This window comes from Erythranthe guttata, chromosome 14 (genome assembly GCF_056151865.1).
Source record: "Erythranthe guttata isolate IM_541 chromosome 14, IM_541, whole genome shotgun sequence".
Classification (NCBI taxonomy): Eukaryota; Viridiplantae; Streptophyta; class Magnoliopsida; order Lamiales; family Phrymaceae; genus Erythranthe; species Erythranthe guttata.
The window spans coordinates 16,418,815-16,437,080 of NC_142546.1; the positions used below are offsets into that span (position 1 = coordinate 16,418,815).

Consider the following 18,266-nt stretch of genomic DNA (forward strand, 5'->3'; position numbering starts at 1 on the left):
TATCGCGAACCGTCGCCACTATTCATCCTCGAAATAATTCCGTATCCGATTATTACTTTTTTTCGCAATAGATTGTCATCATATTTTTTTTCCGATTGCCTTTTGACGAAACAATACCGAAAATTTCAAATAAAATTCCTATAATATTAACATCAAATGTAGAAAATAAATTCAATTCACATATTATTAAAATAATCAGTATAATAATCAATATAATCAAATCAATCTTATAAAAAAGCCTTCCAGAATTCCAATTTATTTCAAATTTTCGTTTCTTTTTTTGGCAAACATTGGTAACAAGAGCTAAACCTAATCCCGGTCACCTGTGAATTGACGATTATACCCTCAAGGTACAACCCGTTGTAGAGAGAGAAAAGGAGACAAGGGCAAATAAGTAATTTCAAGACAGAAGAGACAAAAGGGCTGCAATATTATAGGAGTCCTATATACAAGGCAGAAGAATCAAATCCCACAAAAACACACACACTCCGCGGAAAAACACACACACACACACACGCACTCGAAGGTTTTTTTTTTTTCCTCTCATCGTCTTCTTCAGAAGTTCGCCGGTACAGATTCAACCTCAGCTAGTTTTCTACTTCTGTTTTTTTTTTTGTTTCCGTAACGCCGTTAAGTTTCCGTTTCGTCACGCCGTCGTTTTTTCCAAGCAAAATAGTTGTTTCTGGTTTTTTTTTTTTTTTTGTTTTGTGGTAGTTGATCGGCGCAGAAAGCATGAGAGAGATTTATCTCTATTTTTCTGTGTCTGTTCTTCATCACGGCGGAGAAAAAATATCTCCGGTCGTCGTTCGCCGCCGCGGCGCCGCCTGTCGGTCTTCTCTTTCTTCTTTGGTTTAATTAAATCTCTCTGGTTTTTTTCTGTGGTGTATTTAATGTTTTTTTTGCAGTTTTATGCGGCTGAGCTCAGCCGCTTCTCTGTATCATGCACATGTTTACGTCACCTGTTGTATCGTCTCAAATCATCAGATCTTTGACCAGAATATCTCTTCTACTTTTTTCCAGTTTTGAATTTTTTTTCTCAGTGTTCTGATTCTAGACTTGTTTAGAACAAGTAATTATAGGGGAATCCAATGGTTTATTATTTAGTGATTAATTAATTTATTGATGTTTTTGTGTTTCGATTTATTTTTTATATCACCTTCTCTCTCATGCAGAAATTTTTGGGGTAGGTTTGTTCTTAAATATAAGAACAGCAGATTAGATCTAACAACGTCGTTCTTAGTTATTACTAACTAGATTCTTAGTATCTGGGATTTTATAATGCAGACTGTTGAATTTTATCTTCTGCTATATGATTCAGCTCTTGGATTTTTGAGTATTATGGAAGCATTCATTCGTTAATTTGGTTGATGATAAGAAATACTCTGTAGACTGTATACAGAAACTGGTTTATACCTTCTATGAACATATAAATATATATAATCTCCCTTTTACTGATTTATTACACAAATTTCGGGCTGATATATATACATATATATAACTCTTGTTTATGTCTCAGATTGCAAGTGAAACAAGATGGACCATGATAAATCCGAAATGCTGCCTCCACCACCGCCTGCCATACCGCCGAATGTTGTACCGCAGAAGGTGGTTCCGGTTATTAAGCGCCTTCCGATGGTGAGGTCGGGATTCGGTTCGAAAGGGCAGCCCATCCCCCTTTTGACGAATCACTTCAAAGTTGCTGTTTCTAAGACCGATGGGCACTTTTATCACTACAGTGTATGTGTATTTCTCTTTCTTTTTTTCGTTGTTATATATCAGGGATTCTTGAAATAAATTCGATGTGGGACTGTGCTTAAAACTTGTTGATATTTTTGTTGGTGTGTAGGTTGCTATCAAGTACGATGACGACACCCCTGTTGAGGCGAAAGGGTCTGGAAGAAAAATACTCGAGAAGGTGTACGACACGTATGCTGCTGAGCTGGATCGTAAGAGATTCGCGTACGATGGAGAAAAGACCCTCTTCACAGTCGGCCCACTGCCTCGAAACAAGTTTGAGTTCACGGTGATCTTGGAAGATGGCCAATCGAATAGGTATGATTATATGATGATTATGTAGTTTCTCGAAACAGAATCCTCTGTCTGTGTTTTTTTAAGATTGCAGTTTACTTATAATCTTGTCTGAACGAATACAGGAGCGCTGGGAATGGGAGCCCTGGAGCAGATGAGAGTGGCCCGAAAAGATCGAAGAGGCAGCCCCGTTCGAAGACGTACAAAGTGGCCATAAATTTCGCTGCGAAAATTCCGATGCAAGCCATTGCAGATGCCCTAAGAGGACACGATTCTGAGCATTTTCAGGACGCTGTGAGAGTGCTCGATATCATGTTGAGGCAGCACGCTTCTCAACAGTAAGCATCTTTGATGTTCTTCTATTTATTTGTTTCTTCGTTTGATGATTCTTGAATTTGATTAACACCTTTTTTTTTTTGGGTATATGCAGAGGCTGCCTTCTAGTACGACAGTCCTTTTTCCATAACGAGCCAAGAAATTTCGTGGACTTGGGGGGCGGTGTTGTTGGTTGTCGGGGTTTTCATTCGAGCTTTAGGGCAACACAAGGAGGGCTTTCGTTGAATATGGGTTAGTTTTCGTTTTATGCCGTTATGAGGCCACATTATTTTTTCATGCATTCTTTGTATTGAAGAACGCTATATTGTTGTGTAATTTGCAGATGTTTCGACAACTATGATTGTCAAGCCAGGGCCTGTGCTGGACTTTCTCCTGGCTAATCAACGAGTCGACAATCCTGGTCAGATTGATTGGAGCAAGGTAATAATTCATCGTTCATTCGTTTTTCATCTTTGTTAGTTGCTTATGCAGTTAAATGACAGTGTGATCTTTCTTAACTTGTTGTCTGAAAACAGGCGAAAAGGACGTTGAAGAATCTTAGGATCAGGGCCACTAATTCGAACTTGGAGTACAAGATCAGTGGACTGAGCGACTCGATATGCAGGAAGCAAACGTGAGCTCTATTCCAATTACCCTTTCGTTATTTTTTATTACATAGCTTTCCATAGTCAATAATGTAACAATTCTTGATTTTCTTAATTGTGCAGGTTTCCTCTAAAACAGAGAAAAGAAGGTGCAAACGAAGGAGACGAAGTACAAATCACAGTCTACGACTACTTCGTGAACCACCGAGATATCAAACTGAGATACTCTGGGGATTTTCCATGTATCAATGCAGGCAAACCAAAGCGCCCCACTTATATCCCCATTGAGGTTTGCAGTTTTTTCAACCAAGCATTAAGTTTATCGTCGTTTTTTCTGGGTGCCACTATATTGACCATGCGTTTTATTTTTATAGCTATGTGAATTAGTTTCTTTGCAACGATATACCAAATCGTTGTCGAACCTGCAACGAGCTTCGCTTGTGGAAAAATCTAGACAGAAGCCAATGGAGAGAATGAGCTCCTTGAAGCAAGTGAGGCTTTAGTCGACTTTTTTTCTTATCGATCCATTTTTCCTTTTTAAATATAAAAAATCCATGTTTAGTGTTTCTAATTACTTACTTCTCTCTCTCTCTAATGGCAGGCTTTGGCTACTAGCAATTATGGGGCTGACCCTCTTATAGTAGCTTCTGGAGTTTCGATCTCCACTGAGTTCACAAAGATCCAAGGCCGCGTTCTGCCAGCCCCAAAGGTATATATGTATATATATATATATATATATATATATATATATATATATATATATATATATATATATATATATATATATATATATATATATATATATATATATATATATATATATATATATATATATATTCACAACCAACATTTTTACATTGCAAAACTAAACAATATAAAAATTCAGCAACATTTCTTGCTAATCCATTTTTTAAAATTATATTACAGTTGATGGTCGGTAAAGGGGAAGACCTTTGGCCACGTAATGGAAGGTGGAACTTCAACAGCAAGGTATACTTGATATTTTATTTTCGAAATGTTGAATGAGATTTGTGATTTTTCATAAAGTTTCGAAGTCTGAAATTTGTCGATTTTTTTGCAGAGATTGATTGAACCAGTAAAGCTCGATAGATGGGCAGTTGTGAACTTCTCTGCTAGGTGTAATGTGAAAATGCTGAGCGAAAGCATCGTCAAATGTGGGGGAATGAAAGGAATGGTAAGTTAATTCCTGGAAAATGTTCTATAATTATATATATATATATATATATATATATTTTTTTTCTGATCGACTGTTCGTTTGTAGACTATTAGCCCACCCTTCGATTGCTTCGAAGAGAGCCCAAATAACAGGCGTAGCCCTGCTGTGGTAAGAGTGGAGCAAATGATGGAGTTGATAAAGTCGAGGCTACCGGGCCCGCCTCAGCTTCTTCTTTGCATATTGCCGGAGAAGAAAAACTGCGATCTCTATGGTTTGTGATTCGATAAAACTAATATTTTCATCGAGCATTTTATTTTATTTCATTTCTTGCTAATTATTTATCTTGTTTTTAAGGTCCATGGAAGAAGAAGAATCTTTCTGACATGGGGATAGTCACTCAATGCATGGCACCGACGAAACCTGTCAATGATCAGTACACCACCAATCTGCTCCTAAAGATCAATGCCAAGGAAATTTTCGTTGTTTTATTGCGCAAATTAGTTTGATTTATCATTCTTGAAAAGTCGTTTATTAACGTTATTTTCTTTCGTTCTTTTTTTCATTAACAGCTTGGCGGCATTAATTCACTTTTGGGTATCGAAAAATCGCCCTCGATTCCCCTGGTTTCCACAGTGCCCACCCTTATTGTCGGGATGGACGTTTCACATGGTTCGCCTGGTCGATCAGATGTTCCATCTATTGCTGCTGTAAGATATATATGTATATATATTTTTTGATAATTATAAGGTTTCTTAAGTACAAATGTCTGATGGTATTTTCTTTGTGATGAAAATATTAGGTGGTAAGTTCAAGGCAGTGGCCTTTGATATCTAAGTACAGGGCTGCAGTTCGAACCCAGTCACCAAAACTAGAAATGATCGATTCGTTGTTCAAGAAAGTGGATGATGTGGATCAGGGCATTTTCAGGTTGCCCGTTTTTTCAGATTATCCAAATTTCGAGCAAATCTTTTAGTTTGTATTATCTTTTAATTATTTTTTTTGATCATGATGTTTTTTTTCGTGTTTTTCTAGGGAGTTATTGCAGGACTTCTTCATAAGTTCCGGCAAAAGAAAACCCGAGCAGATTATCATCTTTAGGTATACTATTTACATTAGTAAAAATCATCAACTCTCTGTAGTACATTACGGCTTATGCCTGGTCGAATTTAAATCAATCTTCGTACTTAAAGTTAATCGAAATTTCGGCATTTTCTAATCGTTAGGGATGGAGTGAGCGAGTCGCAGTTCAATCAAGTATTGAATATAGAGCTGGAACAAATCATCGAGGTCCGTTTTTCGATCTTTCAGAAAAACCTAACATTTTATTACCACTTTCTTCTTAGAGTATGTTCTTTTAGCTTTTTGAAGTTCATTACAAGTGTGTTTTTGTTCTTACACAGGCATGCAAATTTCTCGACGAAACTTGGTCTCCCAAATTCATGGTTGTGGTGGCACAAAAGAACCATCACACGAAATTTTTCCAAGCAAACGGACCCGATAATGTTCCACCAGGTCTTATAATCATATTTACTATTTCTCTGCATTAAGTAAGAACCGTATTCTTTTTTACTGTCCTAATATATATATATAAATATATACTACCCGATTTTCAGGCACTGTAATTGACAATGGAATTTGCCATCCAAGAACAAACGACTTCTACATGTGTGCTCACGCTGGAATGATTGTAAGCCTTTTCGTACATAAACAATCACTTGTCATTTACTTTGGATTTGTTTTACGAGAATTTTTTGTGTGAACTAATCGTAATTAAAATGGTCGACAGGGCACAACTAGGCCAACACACTACCATGTGCTATTTGACGAGCTCGGCTTCTCTGCCGATGCTTTACAAGAACTTGTGCACTCATTATCCTATGTGTAAGTAGAAAACTAAAAAGTTAGCTTCAGTTTATAATAATTTTTACCGAATTTCACATTGTAATAAAATTTTGTTGTCTGAATATTTACAGGTACCAGAGAAGTACTACAGCCATCTCTGTCGGTAATGAAACTACGTCACCCTCTATTTTATATTTATAATTATAATTATAATCTTCTATTTTCTTGAAATTGATTCATATATTGTTGCATGCATAAATTTTTTTTAGCGTTAACATTGTTCGTTTTTTGATTTCTGCAGTTGCTCCGATCTGCTACGCCCACTTGGCCGCTGCACAAATGTCTCAATTCATAAAGTTCGACGAAATATCCGACAAGTCATCGAGCCACAGTGGCACAGCGGGGCCCGGTGGATTATCAGTGGCCCCACTTCCGCTGCTCCACCATAAGGTCTCGAGTTCCATGTTCTTCTGCTGAGGGCATTTTAGTAAAAACTGTCCCTTCTTTTTGTTCCATCTCGAAAACATGACAATTGTTGGTGGTTTTTTTGGTTTGTTCCTCTGCTAATTCTGACTAATATTAATCTTTAGGGAAGAGAGAAAAAAAAAAAAAAAAAACTTGGTTAATTTTGAGGTTTTGGTAATCACCCAACACTTGGATATGACTGGTGTATGTAACCAGTGTTTAGTTTATGAATGTCTGAATATCTTTATGACTTCAGTTATATTGTATTAGCTGTGTTTTCAGGTTTTTATGGATTAAAAAAGAATTAATCTTTTTCTTCTATGTTATTGCTCATAAAAATGTTCATCCATATTTGTATTTTATTCGTTTCGAATGTGCTCGTCGAGTTGAATTATTAGCCGTTTGTTACGCTAATTCAAAGGCCTCGTGAGACGACGCTTCTTTTACTCATCCAATATTCTCTCAAACGGTACTCGGACATTATATATAGTGATCAATTCGTTGCTCCCCGTATATATTTGTGCCTCGAATTTGATCCTCACGGGTCCGAAACTTATAAGAGATAGGTCTCGTTTGGAGGGTACAATAGGAACTTTTTTTTTTTTTTTTTTTTTTGTTAATTGTATCTGTTAATGATTAGTTTATATTAATATATATGATATAAAGTAATAGACAAATTTACCCCTATAAATTTCACGTGCAAAGCACATGATTTCCCATTCCGGTCAAAATTGTTGGAGTATTCCTTTTTGGAGGCACCGTGCAATGAATGAGTTTAGGTAAAAACGTGCAAAAATTTTTTTGTTTGTGGGTAAAGTGCAAAACAGCCTTTAGTTTATGTGGGAAAACTGCTTTTTACTCTTATTAAAAACCCTCTTATGTTTGGGTAGTTACAACCACCAATCAATTATAAATCTTCCTAAACATCGATCCCTGCGGTGTCAAATTTAGTGAAATCTTCTAGATTATGTGGATATTCTCTAGTTTGTACCCATTTTACCTTATTCAAGCTCCACACTTTGAAACAGGATTATTAGAAGATGGGTCTCTTGACTTGTAAATATCAAATTGTGGTGTATTATAAGTTGAATTTTCGCACAAAAGAAGTACAAATTAGAGGACATTACACGAAATTTAGAAGATTTTGTTATGACACCATAAAAGTGAACGTGTAAGATTCATAGTTAATAAGGATAATCTTAACTACCCAAACATGATGATTTTTTTTCTTCTCGTAATTTGACTTTACTTGAAAAGGTGACGGTAATTTACCCAAGATTTATGGAATAAAATGGAACCTTAAGATTTGATTATTAATCCACAAAAAAATATGAAATAATATTTCATTTATTGACTTGGTCTTTTGTCCCCTTCCCCTCAACTCTCTTCCTTTTTGTATAGTTCCTTTGTAGCCATTTGCATGTCATTCTTCACAACAAAAGAAAAAAAACAAATGAGAAAAAACAATTAGCAAATTTGGTAAATTACGGCAACCACCTGAGCTAATGTTATATTACAAAAAACTCTCTCACATTTGAGCAATTACAACCTCCTCTCAATTATAAATCTTCTTACATGTCCACCATAACGGTGTCAAATTTAGTGAAATCTTATATACTATATGAAATATTATCAAGTTTGTACCCGTTTGTTCTCATTCGAGCTCCATCTTTTGAAGCAAGATGATCATATGATGTGTTTTTTATCTTGTAAATATCAGATTGTGATGTATCAGAAGCTGAATTTTAACACAAAAAAAACTACAAACTAGAGAACATTTCACGAAATCTGCAAAATTACGTTGAATTTGACACCATAAGGAATAACATGTAAGAAAATTTATAGCTTATGGGATATTTGTAATTACCAAAACATGAATTTTCTTTTTTTCGTAATTTGGTCTTACCCGATGTGGCCGTAGTTTAATAAACAATTAACAAATAATTAGATTAATTAATTAATTAATTAATTAAACCTCAATCATCACATAATAAGTTAATAACCACCCTCTCTCACAATATTCTCTCCCTCCAAATATTTCAGTTGACTTGTAATTCATCTTCTTCAATGGAGCAAGGAACCAGAAAATCAATCACCGACGAATACGAAATCACAGATGTACTTGGCAGAGGCGGTTTCTCCGTCGTCCGACGTGGCATTCATAAGAACTCCGACGAAAAAAACAAGCACGTGGCCGTCAAAACGCTCCGACGATTCGGCCCCCTCACCCCCCAAAAAACAAACCCTAAAATCGCAATCCACACAACCAAACAGTCCCTTATCTCCGACGCACTCCTCACGAACGAGCTCCTGGTAATGCGGCGAATCGTGGAGGACGTTTCGCCCCACCCGAACGTGATCCACCTCCACGACGTGTGCGAGGACGGGAGTGGGGTCCACCTGATACTCGAGCTCTGCTCCGGCGGCGAGCTTTTCGACCGGATTGTGGCCAAGCCGAGGTACAGCGAGGCGGAGGCGGCGGCGGTGGTGAGGCAGATTGCGAACGGGCTGACGGCGCTGCACAGGGCGGGTATTGTGCATAGGGATTTGAAGCCGGAGAATTGTTTGTTTCTGAGCAAGGAGGAGGACTCGCCGTTGAAGATTATGGATTTTGGGCTGAGTTCGGTGGAGGAATTTACAGATCCGGTGGTGAAATTGTTTGGGTCGGTTGATTATGTCTCGCCGGAGGCGCTCTCCGGCGAGAGGGTTACGGCGAAGAGTGATGTGTGGTCACTTGGAGTCATTCTTTACATTCTACTCTCTGGGTGAGTTGATATTTATCCCAATTAATATTAAATGGAAACCCGACCGGAATGAGCAATTTCGGAAAAGTTCCGATTTTTTTTAATTTTTTTCCGAAGTGAAAAGCTAATTTCAATTCCGTTCATGAAAAAAAAAATTGGAATTTCGGAAACTCGAATAATAAACTCGTTCCAAAATTAGAAATTTTCGGAGTGGAGTCAGTGAAATTTGGAAGATTTCATTTTTTAGTGAAAGTATAAAATACATGACAATATTTTATTATTATAATAGTACATTTTTTTGGAACAAATTGATTTTTCAGAATTATTTTCGAAAATTAAAATCGAATCGGAAATTGGAATTTCATGTATATTCCAATTCCCATCCATAAAAAGACGGATAAATCGGAACCGGAATATTCGGAATTCGTAATAAAAAAAATATTTGTTCCAATATTGGAAAAAATTGGATCGGGATCTAAGGAAATTGATGTTTTTTTTTTTCTTCATAATTTGCGGGTTGGGCCTGAAAAATTATTGGGCTAACCCAACATCCAATAGCGTCCAACTGTATGATTAGTCATGTCTAATCTTAACGACCTAACAATGCCTAATTGTATAAGCAATCGTGCGGGTTTCGGGTTTTTTGATCTCGGTTTCGGTTTCGATTTCGGTTTATGGTGACATAGATAGAAATATTGTAATCAATTTTTTTTCATATTTGTGTACTTACCAGGTATCCTCCTTTCATTGCACAATCAAACCTGCAGAAGCAAAAAATGATATTAAATGTAAGTTCATTGATTAGTAAAATAAATTTAAAATAAAATTAGAGTTTTTATTTATTTAATTAATTAACTATTTATTTAAATCCAAATCCAATTTGAATGTTGTGTGGTGCAGGGAGAGTTCAGCTTCTATGAGAAAACATGGAAGAACATTTCATCATCAGTGAAACAACTCATTACCAGTCTTCTCAAAGTCGATCCCGATTTGAGACCAAGTGCCGAAGAGGTATATTTAGTTTGATCATTAGTCGTACGAGCTTTAATTAAGTTGGATCATAATTCATATTTTTTGCTCTAATCAAGTCGAGCTCGATATCTTGTGTCAAACAAAAATATGCAACCAAATTTTGTTCATTATGTTATTTCGAATGGGGTATCCAGTAACTTGGGTTTGACTTTCGGTCCATCTAATTTTTCCTAACTATTTGATCGTACAATTCGTTTAAAATCGAGAGTGCTACTCGTGATACTATGATTCAATTTATGAAACATGATAGATTCTTGGGCATCCATGGGTGACGGGAGATTTGGCGAAGCAAGAACAAATGGATGCCGAAATTGTTACGAGGTTACAAAGCTTCAATGCAAGACGTAAGTTTCGAGCGGCTGCAATGGCGAGTGTGCTAAGTAGTAGCTTCTCATTGAGAACAAAGAAGCTCAAGAATTTGATGGGGTCTTATGATCTCAAGCCGGAGGAACTCGAAAATCTCAGTATAAATTTCAAGAAAGTGTGAGGGAAACTAACATATATATCTTGACAACATTAGTTCATAATCATAAGTTATGATGATGTTTTATTTATTTGTTTGAACTTTGAACTTTAAAAAAAAATGCAGATGTAAGAACGAAAGCGCGACTTTGGCGGAATTTGAGGAGGTTTTGAGAGCGATGGAGATGTTGTCGTTGGTCCCACTTGCGCCGCGCATATTTGATTTGTTTGATAATAATAGGGATGGGACTGTTGATATGAGAGAGATTATTGGGGGGTTTTCTTGTCTCAAATATTCGCAAGGCGACGATGCGTTACGCCTTTGTTTTCAGGTGCTCTCTCTCTCTCTCTCTCTCTCTCTCTCTCTCTCTCTCTCTCTCTCTCTCTCCTGATTCTGATCTGAAAATTTCTAATTTTGTAATAACTTTTTTCGTTCAAATTCTGAGAATTTGATGGCATATTTTTGTTCTAAATGTTGTGATCAGATGTACGATACCGATCGTTCCGGTTGCATTAGCAAGGAAGAACTAGCATCCCTTCTAAGGGTAAGAAACATTTGTTTATTACTAAAGCTACGGGTGAAAATTGGAACTAAATTTTTTATTCGGCCGATTTCAATCACAATATTTCCGATTTTAGAACAATATTTTTCATTTTGGTTTTTACAGAACTTAATTAGATTCCAATTTTAATTTCGGAAAATATTTTTGAAAATTCTGATTTTATTTTTCCCCAAAAATTGCACTCATAATATCAAAATTTCAATCTTCAAAAATTTCCGACACCGAAACAAAAATCTTCATTCCACTTTTCGAAATGCCGATTTCTAATTTTTCCGGTTTTCTTTGAACGAAATTGGAATTAGTTTTTGACTTTAAAAAATGACTTTAAAAATGCTAATTCCAATCTGATTCGTTATGCTTACCTTTTCCCGAGACATTTGAGAAAGTTGGGTTTTGTTTTTGTACAATTAATATTTGATCATATCTTTATTTCATTTCATGTGGGTATGATGATGAAGGCCTTGCCCGATGATTACCTTCCGATGGACATAACCGAACCGGGGAAACTAGACGAGATATTCGATACGATGGACGCAAACAACGACGGTAAAGTTACCTTTGAGGAGTTTAAGGTTGCAATGAAACGAGACAGCTCTCTTCAAGATGTCGTCCTATCATCTCTTCGCCCTAATTAATTAGTCCTCGATCGATTTCGTTCTTTATACGAATTTGTTATTTTCGTATGTCATTTCATTTGATAGCATAGTTGAGGCTCGTGATTAATTATTCGTCTGCAACATAATCAAATGTCGATTACAAATAACTTGTAATACATAAATATAAAATATTCAATACAACTATATCTCATGCAATCACATCCTTATTATCGAACGAGCCCTGAATACGACGAAGAAAATAATGTTGCAATTGGAATTTAAAGCTTTCGTCAAATTTAAGAATGGCCTCAACTAATATCTACAGAACAAACGAGCTGAACAAGTGACGTAAGCTAACCTAACTTCTACAATGAATCGGTCACATACATTAATCATTATTTTGTATTCTTTTTTCACAACTCGAATTTACATCTATGTCTTAAAATTTTCGGTTTAACTGAATAAATGAATCTACAGCTTACCGTTAGAGAGAAGAACTGTGGTAAGTACACAAGATGAATGAACGCCTGCTACGTGTACAAAATTACGGTCTAACTCCGACAATTTCTCGTCTGAGATCTTCTTGCTCGCTGAAAAAAAATTAAAAAAATTACAGCCACTGAACAGACCAGAAAATATGATGGAAATTTTTCCTTCCTAAATGTAGATAGATTCACCAGGCAACAGAAATCCGAAGCTAAGAGAAGTTGATATTGATTTAACGGGCAAATTACAGCTACCCCCTTGAGGTAAGGTCAAATTACGAAAAAACCCTTTCTATTTGGGTAATTACAACCACACCCCTCAACTATGCATTCTTTTACAAAAAAAAACCCTCAGTTAGTAGGTAAAATTTGACACCGTAAGGGTGGACGTGTAAGACAGTAACATAGTTGAAGGGGGTGGTTGTAATTACCCAAACAGGAGGGGGGTTTTCGTGATTTGGCCTTACCTTAGGGAGTTGGCCGTAATTTGCCCATATTTATTTCTCTACTATGAAGAATAATCGAAACAGAGCTTACATGTCATAGTTGCTCCCTGATATAAGCCATCGATCTTAACATCGAACCTAAAGTTTCTTTCGAGACTTGAAATTTCACCTCCGTTTCTCCAGTTGTGGATGCATCATGGAGCTGACAAACAAAAAATCACTACTTATCGTCACCTTAATTAAGCTCATAACTCCCAATTAATACTATCGAAAGATAGAATCTTTTTTTGCTCGTAAAGACAAAAGAGATGATGATGATGTCACCTTTAGATTGATAACTGCAACTTTATTAGCCGGTGTTGAAAGCTGTTGACTTATGTATGCCATGGATTTCAACATCGGCTCCAAAGTGGCTCTCGTTAGTCTAAACTGCACCTCCGTTTCTCCTGAAGTAGCCCTCCCATAATCTTGGAGCTGCCTTGCGCAAACAAAACTGTAAATATAAGTAAAAATTTCACACAACCACGCAAACATATATATATATATATATATATATATATATATATATATATATATATATATATATATATATATATATATATATATATGTCATAAAGCTGCACACACCTTCAAATTAATTAGAGCCACTTTACTTGTTGGGTTCTTATTCTCTATTATCCACGTCATCGACTTAAAACAAGTGAGGACAACCTACAAAGGTCAAGAATTGTAATTATACTTCACTGACCACTAAAAACAACTTAAAACAGCAAACAATCGACAAATATCGTGCCAACTAACCGAAAATCAAGAATCTCTATATATTTTATATTTCATACCGTATTATCAGCAAGTGTGCCATCACGGTTTATAGCTATAGGCGCCATAGTTGGCTGACTCAAATCAGCAATGTGGGCCCCACTGTCGTTCAGATTAAACCGACTAGGCACAGAATCTTGCCACGGCCATAAAGACGGGATCTTATCGGGAGTTGGTGTAGAGGGTTTTTTGCTACCGTTATCCTGTTTATTTTTTCCAACACTTCTTTTCACTTGTGCAATCTTCTTCTCACCGTCTTTCAAAGCCTCCATAGCTGCACTGTAAGTATCTGTACCAACAGCTCCCTCCTCTGCGAACTTTAGTGCTTCTCGACAAAGACTGTTGAAACGAACCGAGAGAGACTCCATACACTGAACCCCCGTGTATTGCTCATCCTCCAGGCTGGCGGATCTAGCATTCTTCGTCCACCTCTTTAGTATATAATGTGAGGGGACTGTTAGAACATTTGTTACAGTAAAAACAGTCAATATATGTCTGCACAAAACTCCCGAATACTCAAACATTTGACAGCTGCAACTCGCATTCATTTCGGAAACGTCTAACATTACTATGTAAGCTTTGTGATCTTGCTCGTATTTCGCAACCCTAAATTTACCGACCGAACCATCACCGTCGATCTTATTGGCTGTGTGCACAAAAGTCTCGACGAGTTCTTCTTGAAACTTTTCAAACACCTTTTTCGTGTATAGATTAGCCGCCTGTTGTTCCATTGGAGACGGTGTTTTTAGTACCGGTGATGTACAGTTTGTGTTGTAATCTGCTTCGATTTCCCTTTCTAAAGAATTCTCCAAAGCCCGTTCGTACTGTTTAAAGAACATAGGTATTGTTGTCTGCTGATTCACATACCCTTCAAAGAAGGAACTCACTCCGTGGTTCGAAGAAAGCGCAGCGAAAAAAGTGTCACGAAAATAAACGGGCGCCCATTGCTTCCTAGCGTTATACACAGCTTGAAGCCACTCATTTTTTCCGATATCGTATCTATCAAGAATCAAACTCCACGCCGATTCGAAATCCTCGACTGTCTCAGAAAAGTTGATGCAGCTGTAAAGCTCTCCATGAAAGGAAGGATGAGAGAGATACACATGTGCCAATCTTTCTTGGCCTTCTCGTAATATATGCCACTTACAAATGCAGTGACGGGTTTGCGTAAAAACCCGATTAACCGCCGCTTTAATGGCTCTATCTTGGTCGGTGGTTATCGAAACCGGGAGACGATTGTTCATTGCAGAGAGCCAAGTCTCGAAAACCCAAGCGAAGGAAGATTCTGATTCGTCCAATAGCAGCGCACATCCGAACAAGACCATTTGCCCGTGATTGTTCACTCCTGTGAAGGGAGCAAACGGTACCTGAAATTGGTTCGGCCTGTACATAGTATCGAAAACAACTGCGTCACCAAAGTGGTTGTAAGCTGTTCTTGATCTCGCATCAGCCCAGAAAACATTGCTCAATCGATTCTCTTCGTCCAGCTGTATTGCGTAATAGAAACCAGGGTTTTCGGACTGCATTTTCTTGAAATAGGTTAGGAGATTATGCGCGTCTCTACCGAGAGTTCTTCTTCTGCTACAAGGCTGAATAAAATGCAACGGCATTGAAGGAGCATTTTCATTTGGATCAACAAAAACATGGTTTCCATCGACAGAAACCATGATGTCGTTTTGGTTATTATCGGCTACCTCAGTTAGGGCGGGGGCTTTCTTTGCAGCAGCTCCGGCAAAGTGGCGGCGGGGCCTGAGGAAATGGACCTTGCTGGGGCCCACGAGAGAGTGATTGTGATCCTCGACGAATTTGGTGATGACCCAATTTTCGGAATCTTTTCTCTCGATTCGAAGCATTGCATTGCAGCTCTCGATGTTTTTCCGTTTGTAAACCTCTCTTGAACAGAAGAATTCCAACGAGACAATTGGACCGTCGGGGTTGCTACGAATGTATTGGCCGACGTGAGTGGTGAAACCGACTCTTCTTGCGTAAGTATCGTACAAGTCCTTTGCGGATTCTTGAGAATCGAATTCCATACCTATATATGGTTTGTTCTTATTCTCGTCTTCGGCTTGATTGGTTGAGTTTCCACTTAAATTTTCGGCTACATCCTCGCTGTTTTCGGTTTGTGCTTTCCCGTTTCTCTGCCTTTTCTCCATATCTACCTCAACCACCTTATCATCCATTTCATCAAATAAATAACACTAAGAGTGGTGATGTAATTAGTCGGATATCTGCAGTTGCCACAGAGCAGACATACTAGTTCAAAAAAAGGGTAAAAAGTGGGAATACATGGTAAATAGAGATCGTGTTGTCTATAAGACCTCATCAAAAGCAAACTTTTCGGTTGACCGTTTCAATCAAAGAAAGTAGACGAAATCATGCACGGAAACAAACTCACTCTTCGATTCCAAACATACATGCTTGCAACAAAGTTTTCCACATCGAAAATGCACAAATTTTCAATTGATGTGGGATACGATCGAGAGAAAATCCAAGCACCCCAAAACGGGTCGATTATCGTTTTTCGAAACAAACGATTTCATAACAACAAGAAGAACGTACATTACAAATATAAGTTAGGATACATCAGATTCTGTAAGCATTTACGAACCTTAACTGAAAAAAAAAACACATAAAAGAAACCCTTGTGACAAAATCATGAATTAGGCGATTAATAAACATATCTACATATATAGTTCTTCAACTACCCATACAACATAATCAATGAATCAGCAGAACCACTTTAATTATCTAACCTACAGAGATCAAATATAATGCACGAACCCTAAAAAACACGTTGATTCACTCTCTTTCTTATAATCTTATCCGTTACAGCAGGTGGGAAATGCAGAATTTGAACAACTAGGTAAAAGAAAAGATGAGAATTTTCAAACTTCTGCGATGAATATGTAAAGAATACTGACCAATAATAACTCATCGCCGAGTCGATTTTCACTGTCTTTCTCTCTCTCTCTCTCACACAGTTGAGCGTGTGTTGCGTGTCGATTTCGGAATTTGGGCGAAGTTCAATTCAATTTTCTGTAGACTGATTCTTTGGAGGAGTTGGGTGTTTGGACACACAAACACACTCTCCCCCATTTTACTCTTATTTCTTGTTCTTGCCTTTTCTTTTTTCATTTTTCATTTTTCTTTTTTTAATTTTTTTTTAATGCAAAAACAATAAAATAATATGAATCGGGCGGGCCGGGCCTAAACGAAGCACGATGTTCGGCCGAATTTTTATTTTAGTTGAATCTAGTTAATTGTGAAACATGTCGAGTTCGAGCTATTTGATTAAGCTTGACAAATTTATGAGCCGAATTTGACCACATTATGGCTCAACCTGAGTTAAGTTCGATTAGATAAGTAATTCAAATATCAATTTAATTTAAATAATGTAAAAAATAATAATAGTAGTAAAAATAATATAATAAATGAATCAAAAAAAAAATCAAATTTCATTATTTGTTTTGTAATTTTGTTTATAATACAAATATAAATAATTTGCAATGACAAAAGAATTACTAACGTTGATATAATTACAAAATAATAAGTTTGGACTCGAGGTCGAGCTTGAGCTCGACAAACCCGACTCATGCTAAAAAGAACTCGAGATCATTCTCATCAAAACCGACTCCAGCTCGAGCTTGAGGGCGCTTAAACATATGATTACTTTTTTTTTTATATATATAATTCCTCAAAACCGAGCTCGAGCTGAGTCTACTGTTTAAATATGAAAACATCTTTCATCAAAAAAAAAATACAATTTAGTCCACATTAGGTTTTTAATGAACCAAGAAAAATAGCCTATGGTATAACCCAACGAAGTCCACTTGTAAACAAGAATTTTCTAGAATCGATTTTTTTAGGAACTTTCTAGAAGTCTCTGCATTATATTTATCTTTTAAAGTATACCTACAATTTTCAAGCAGCGCGATAGAGAACAGTTCATAAACGTATAATTAAAACAATGCACATCATTTATTTGCATGGTAGTAGTATAAATTGGAGAATGATTTTATTTGTAAACTAATTAACAAAATTTGCTAACACTTGGAATAATTAATAACAAAGCTCATACATTTTAAATTATTCGTGTGATAGGGGAGTTAGGGCCGAACAATATCTATGTAATATTTAAACCGAAACTCCTTAAATGCCTATATTTTTTTGCAAGTGACATCACCTTCATATGACACTTCGTCTTACATCCGCGTAAATCAATATTTTTTGTTATTATTTAAAATTTACATAAATTTCCTAAAAATGTTAATAATTTATGGTCCAAACTTTCGGTTTTGATTATCCTCCTTTCCTTTTGGTGCCCAAATTGAAGATTGAGAATGCAATTGGTAGTGATTTATTCAGTCAAGATTTGGGGGAAGAGATTTTTTTTATGTAATGGTACCGTCTCAATAATTATCATCTTTATCAACATCTGCGAAGAGACTGATTGACACGATCATCGCTTATTTCTTTCAACTTTTAAGGCTTCCAATACAATACAAAAATTATATTATTGATATGGAATAATTACTTGCATATTTGGAAAACCTTACAACTTTGAAGGATTCCAATACAAAAAAATATATTATTGATATGGAATAATTCCTTGCATATTTGGAAAAATAAATCTAGTAATGAAAATTCAAAATTTGAGTTAAAAATTGCACAGGGTGCGGTGCAC

The 18,266-nt window shown here is 36.6% G+C and overlaps 3 protein-coding genes across 7 annotated transcripts; 2 read left to right on the forward strand and 1 right to left on the reverse strand.

The window, feature by feature from the left end:
* The first annotated feature begins 430 nt into the window (after nucleotides 1-430).
* On the forward strand, nucleotides 431-6,687 carry LOC105951761 (protein argonaute 4A). Of its 2 annotated transcripts, none has more exons than XM_088813694.1 (23): nucleotides 431-569; nucleotides 1,517-1,737; nucleotides 1,847-2,052; nucleotides 2,154-2,366; nucleotides 2,459-2,595; nucleotides 2,687-2,784; nucleotides 2,880-2,977; nucleotides 3,072-3,237; nucleotides 3,323-3,439; nucleotides 3,550-3,657; nucleotides 3,876-3,938; nucleotides 4,030-4,143; nucleotides 4,231-4,396; nucleotides 4,480-4,593; nucleotides 4,693-4,832; nucleotides 4,925-5,052; nucleotides 5,158-5,223; nucleotides 5,349-5,412; nucleotides 5,526-5,637; nucleotides 5,739-5,812; nucleotides 5,912-6,006; nucleotides 6,099-6,130; nucleotides 6,269-6,687. In XM_088813694.1, the coding sequence occupies exons 2-23, from the start codon at nucleotides 1,534-1,536 to the stop codon at nucleotides 6,442-6,444; spliced, it is 2,691 nt and encodes an 896-aa protein (XP_088669820.1). In that variant the 5' UTR covers nucleotides 431-569; nucleotides 1,517-1,533; the 3' UTR covers nucleotides 6,445-6,687. The 2 variants fall into 2 exon arrangements, with proteins under 2 accessions (XP_088669820.1, XP_088669821.1); XM_088813695.1 differs by lacking the exon at nucleotides 431-569 and adding an exon at nucleotides 713-826.
* A 1,730-nt stretch (nucleotides 6,688-8,417) lies between these two features.
* On the forward strand, nucleotides 8,418-12,061 carry CPK1 (calcium dependent protein kinase 1). The gene is made up of 7 exons (XM_012975211.2): nucleotides 8,418-9,197; nucleotides 9,910-9,964; nucleotides 10,077-10,187; nucleotides 10,459-10,691; nucleotides 10,798-11,002; nucleotides 11,156-11,215; nucleotides 11,692-12,061. The coding sequence occupies exons 1-7, from the start codon at nucleotides 8,500-8,502 to the stop codon at nucleotides 11,866-11,868; spliced, it is 1,539 nt and encodes a 512-aa protein (XP_012830665.2). The 5' UTR covers nucleotides 8,418-8,499; the 3' UTR covers nucleotides 11,869-12,061.
* LOC105951759 (protein FAR1-RELATED SEQUENCE 3) lies at nucleotides 11,433-16,717 on the reverse strand. 4 transcript variants are annotated; one of them, XR_016029489.1, is made up of 7 exons: nucleotides 16,474-16,717; nucleotides 13,600-15,810; nucleotides 13,388-13,471; nucleotides 13,085-13,234; nucleotides 12,852-12,962; nucleotides 12,312-12,419; nucleotides 11,433-11,964 (listed from the first exon to the last, which is right to left on the reverse strand). XR_016029489.1 is itself a non-coding variant. In XM_088812894.1 (6 exons), the coding sequence occupies exons 2-5, from the start codon at nucleotides 15,760-15,762 to the stop codon at nucleotides 12,855-12,857; spliced, it is 2,505 nt and encodes an 834-aa protein (XP_088669020.1). In that variant the 5' UTR covers nucleotides 15,763-15,810; nucleotides 16,474-16,717; the 3' UTR covers nucleotides 12,083-12,419; nucleotides 12,852-12,854. The 4 variants fall into 4 exon arrangements, 1 of the variants encoding a protein (XP_088669020.1); XR_016029491.1 differs by having other exon boundaries at nucleotides 13,085-13,238; nucleotides 16,474-16,715; XR_016029490.1 differs by lacking the exon at nucleotides 11,433-11,964 and having other exon boundaries at nucleotides 12,083-12,419; nucleotides 13,085-13,238; nucleotides 16,474-16,715.
* Nucleotides 16,718-18,266: the final 1,549 nt, after the last annotated feature.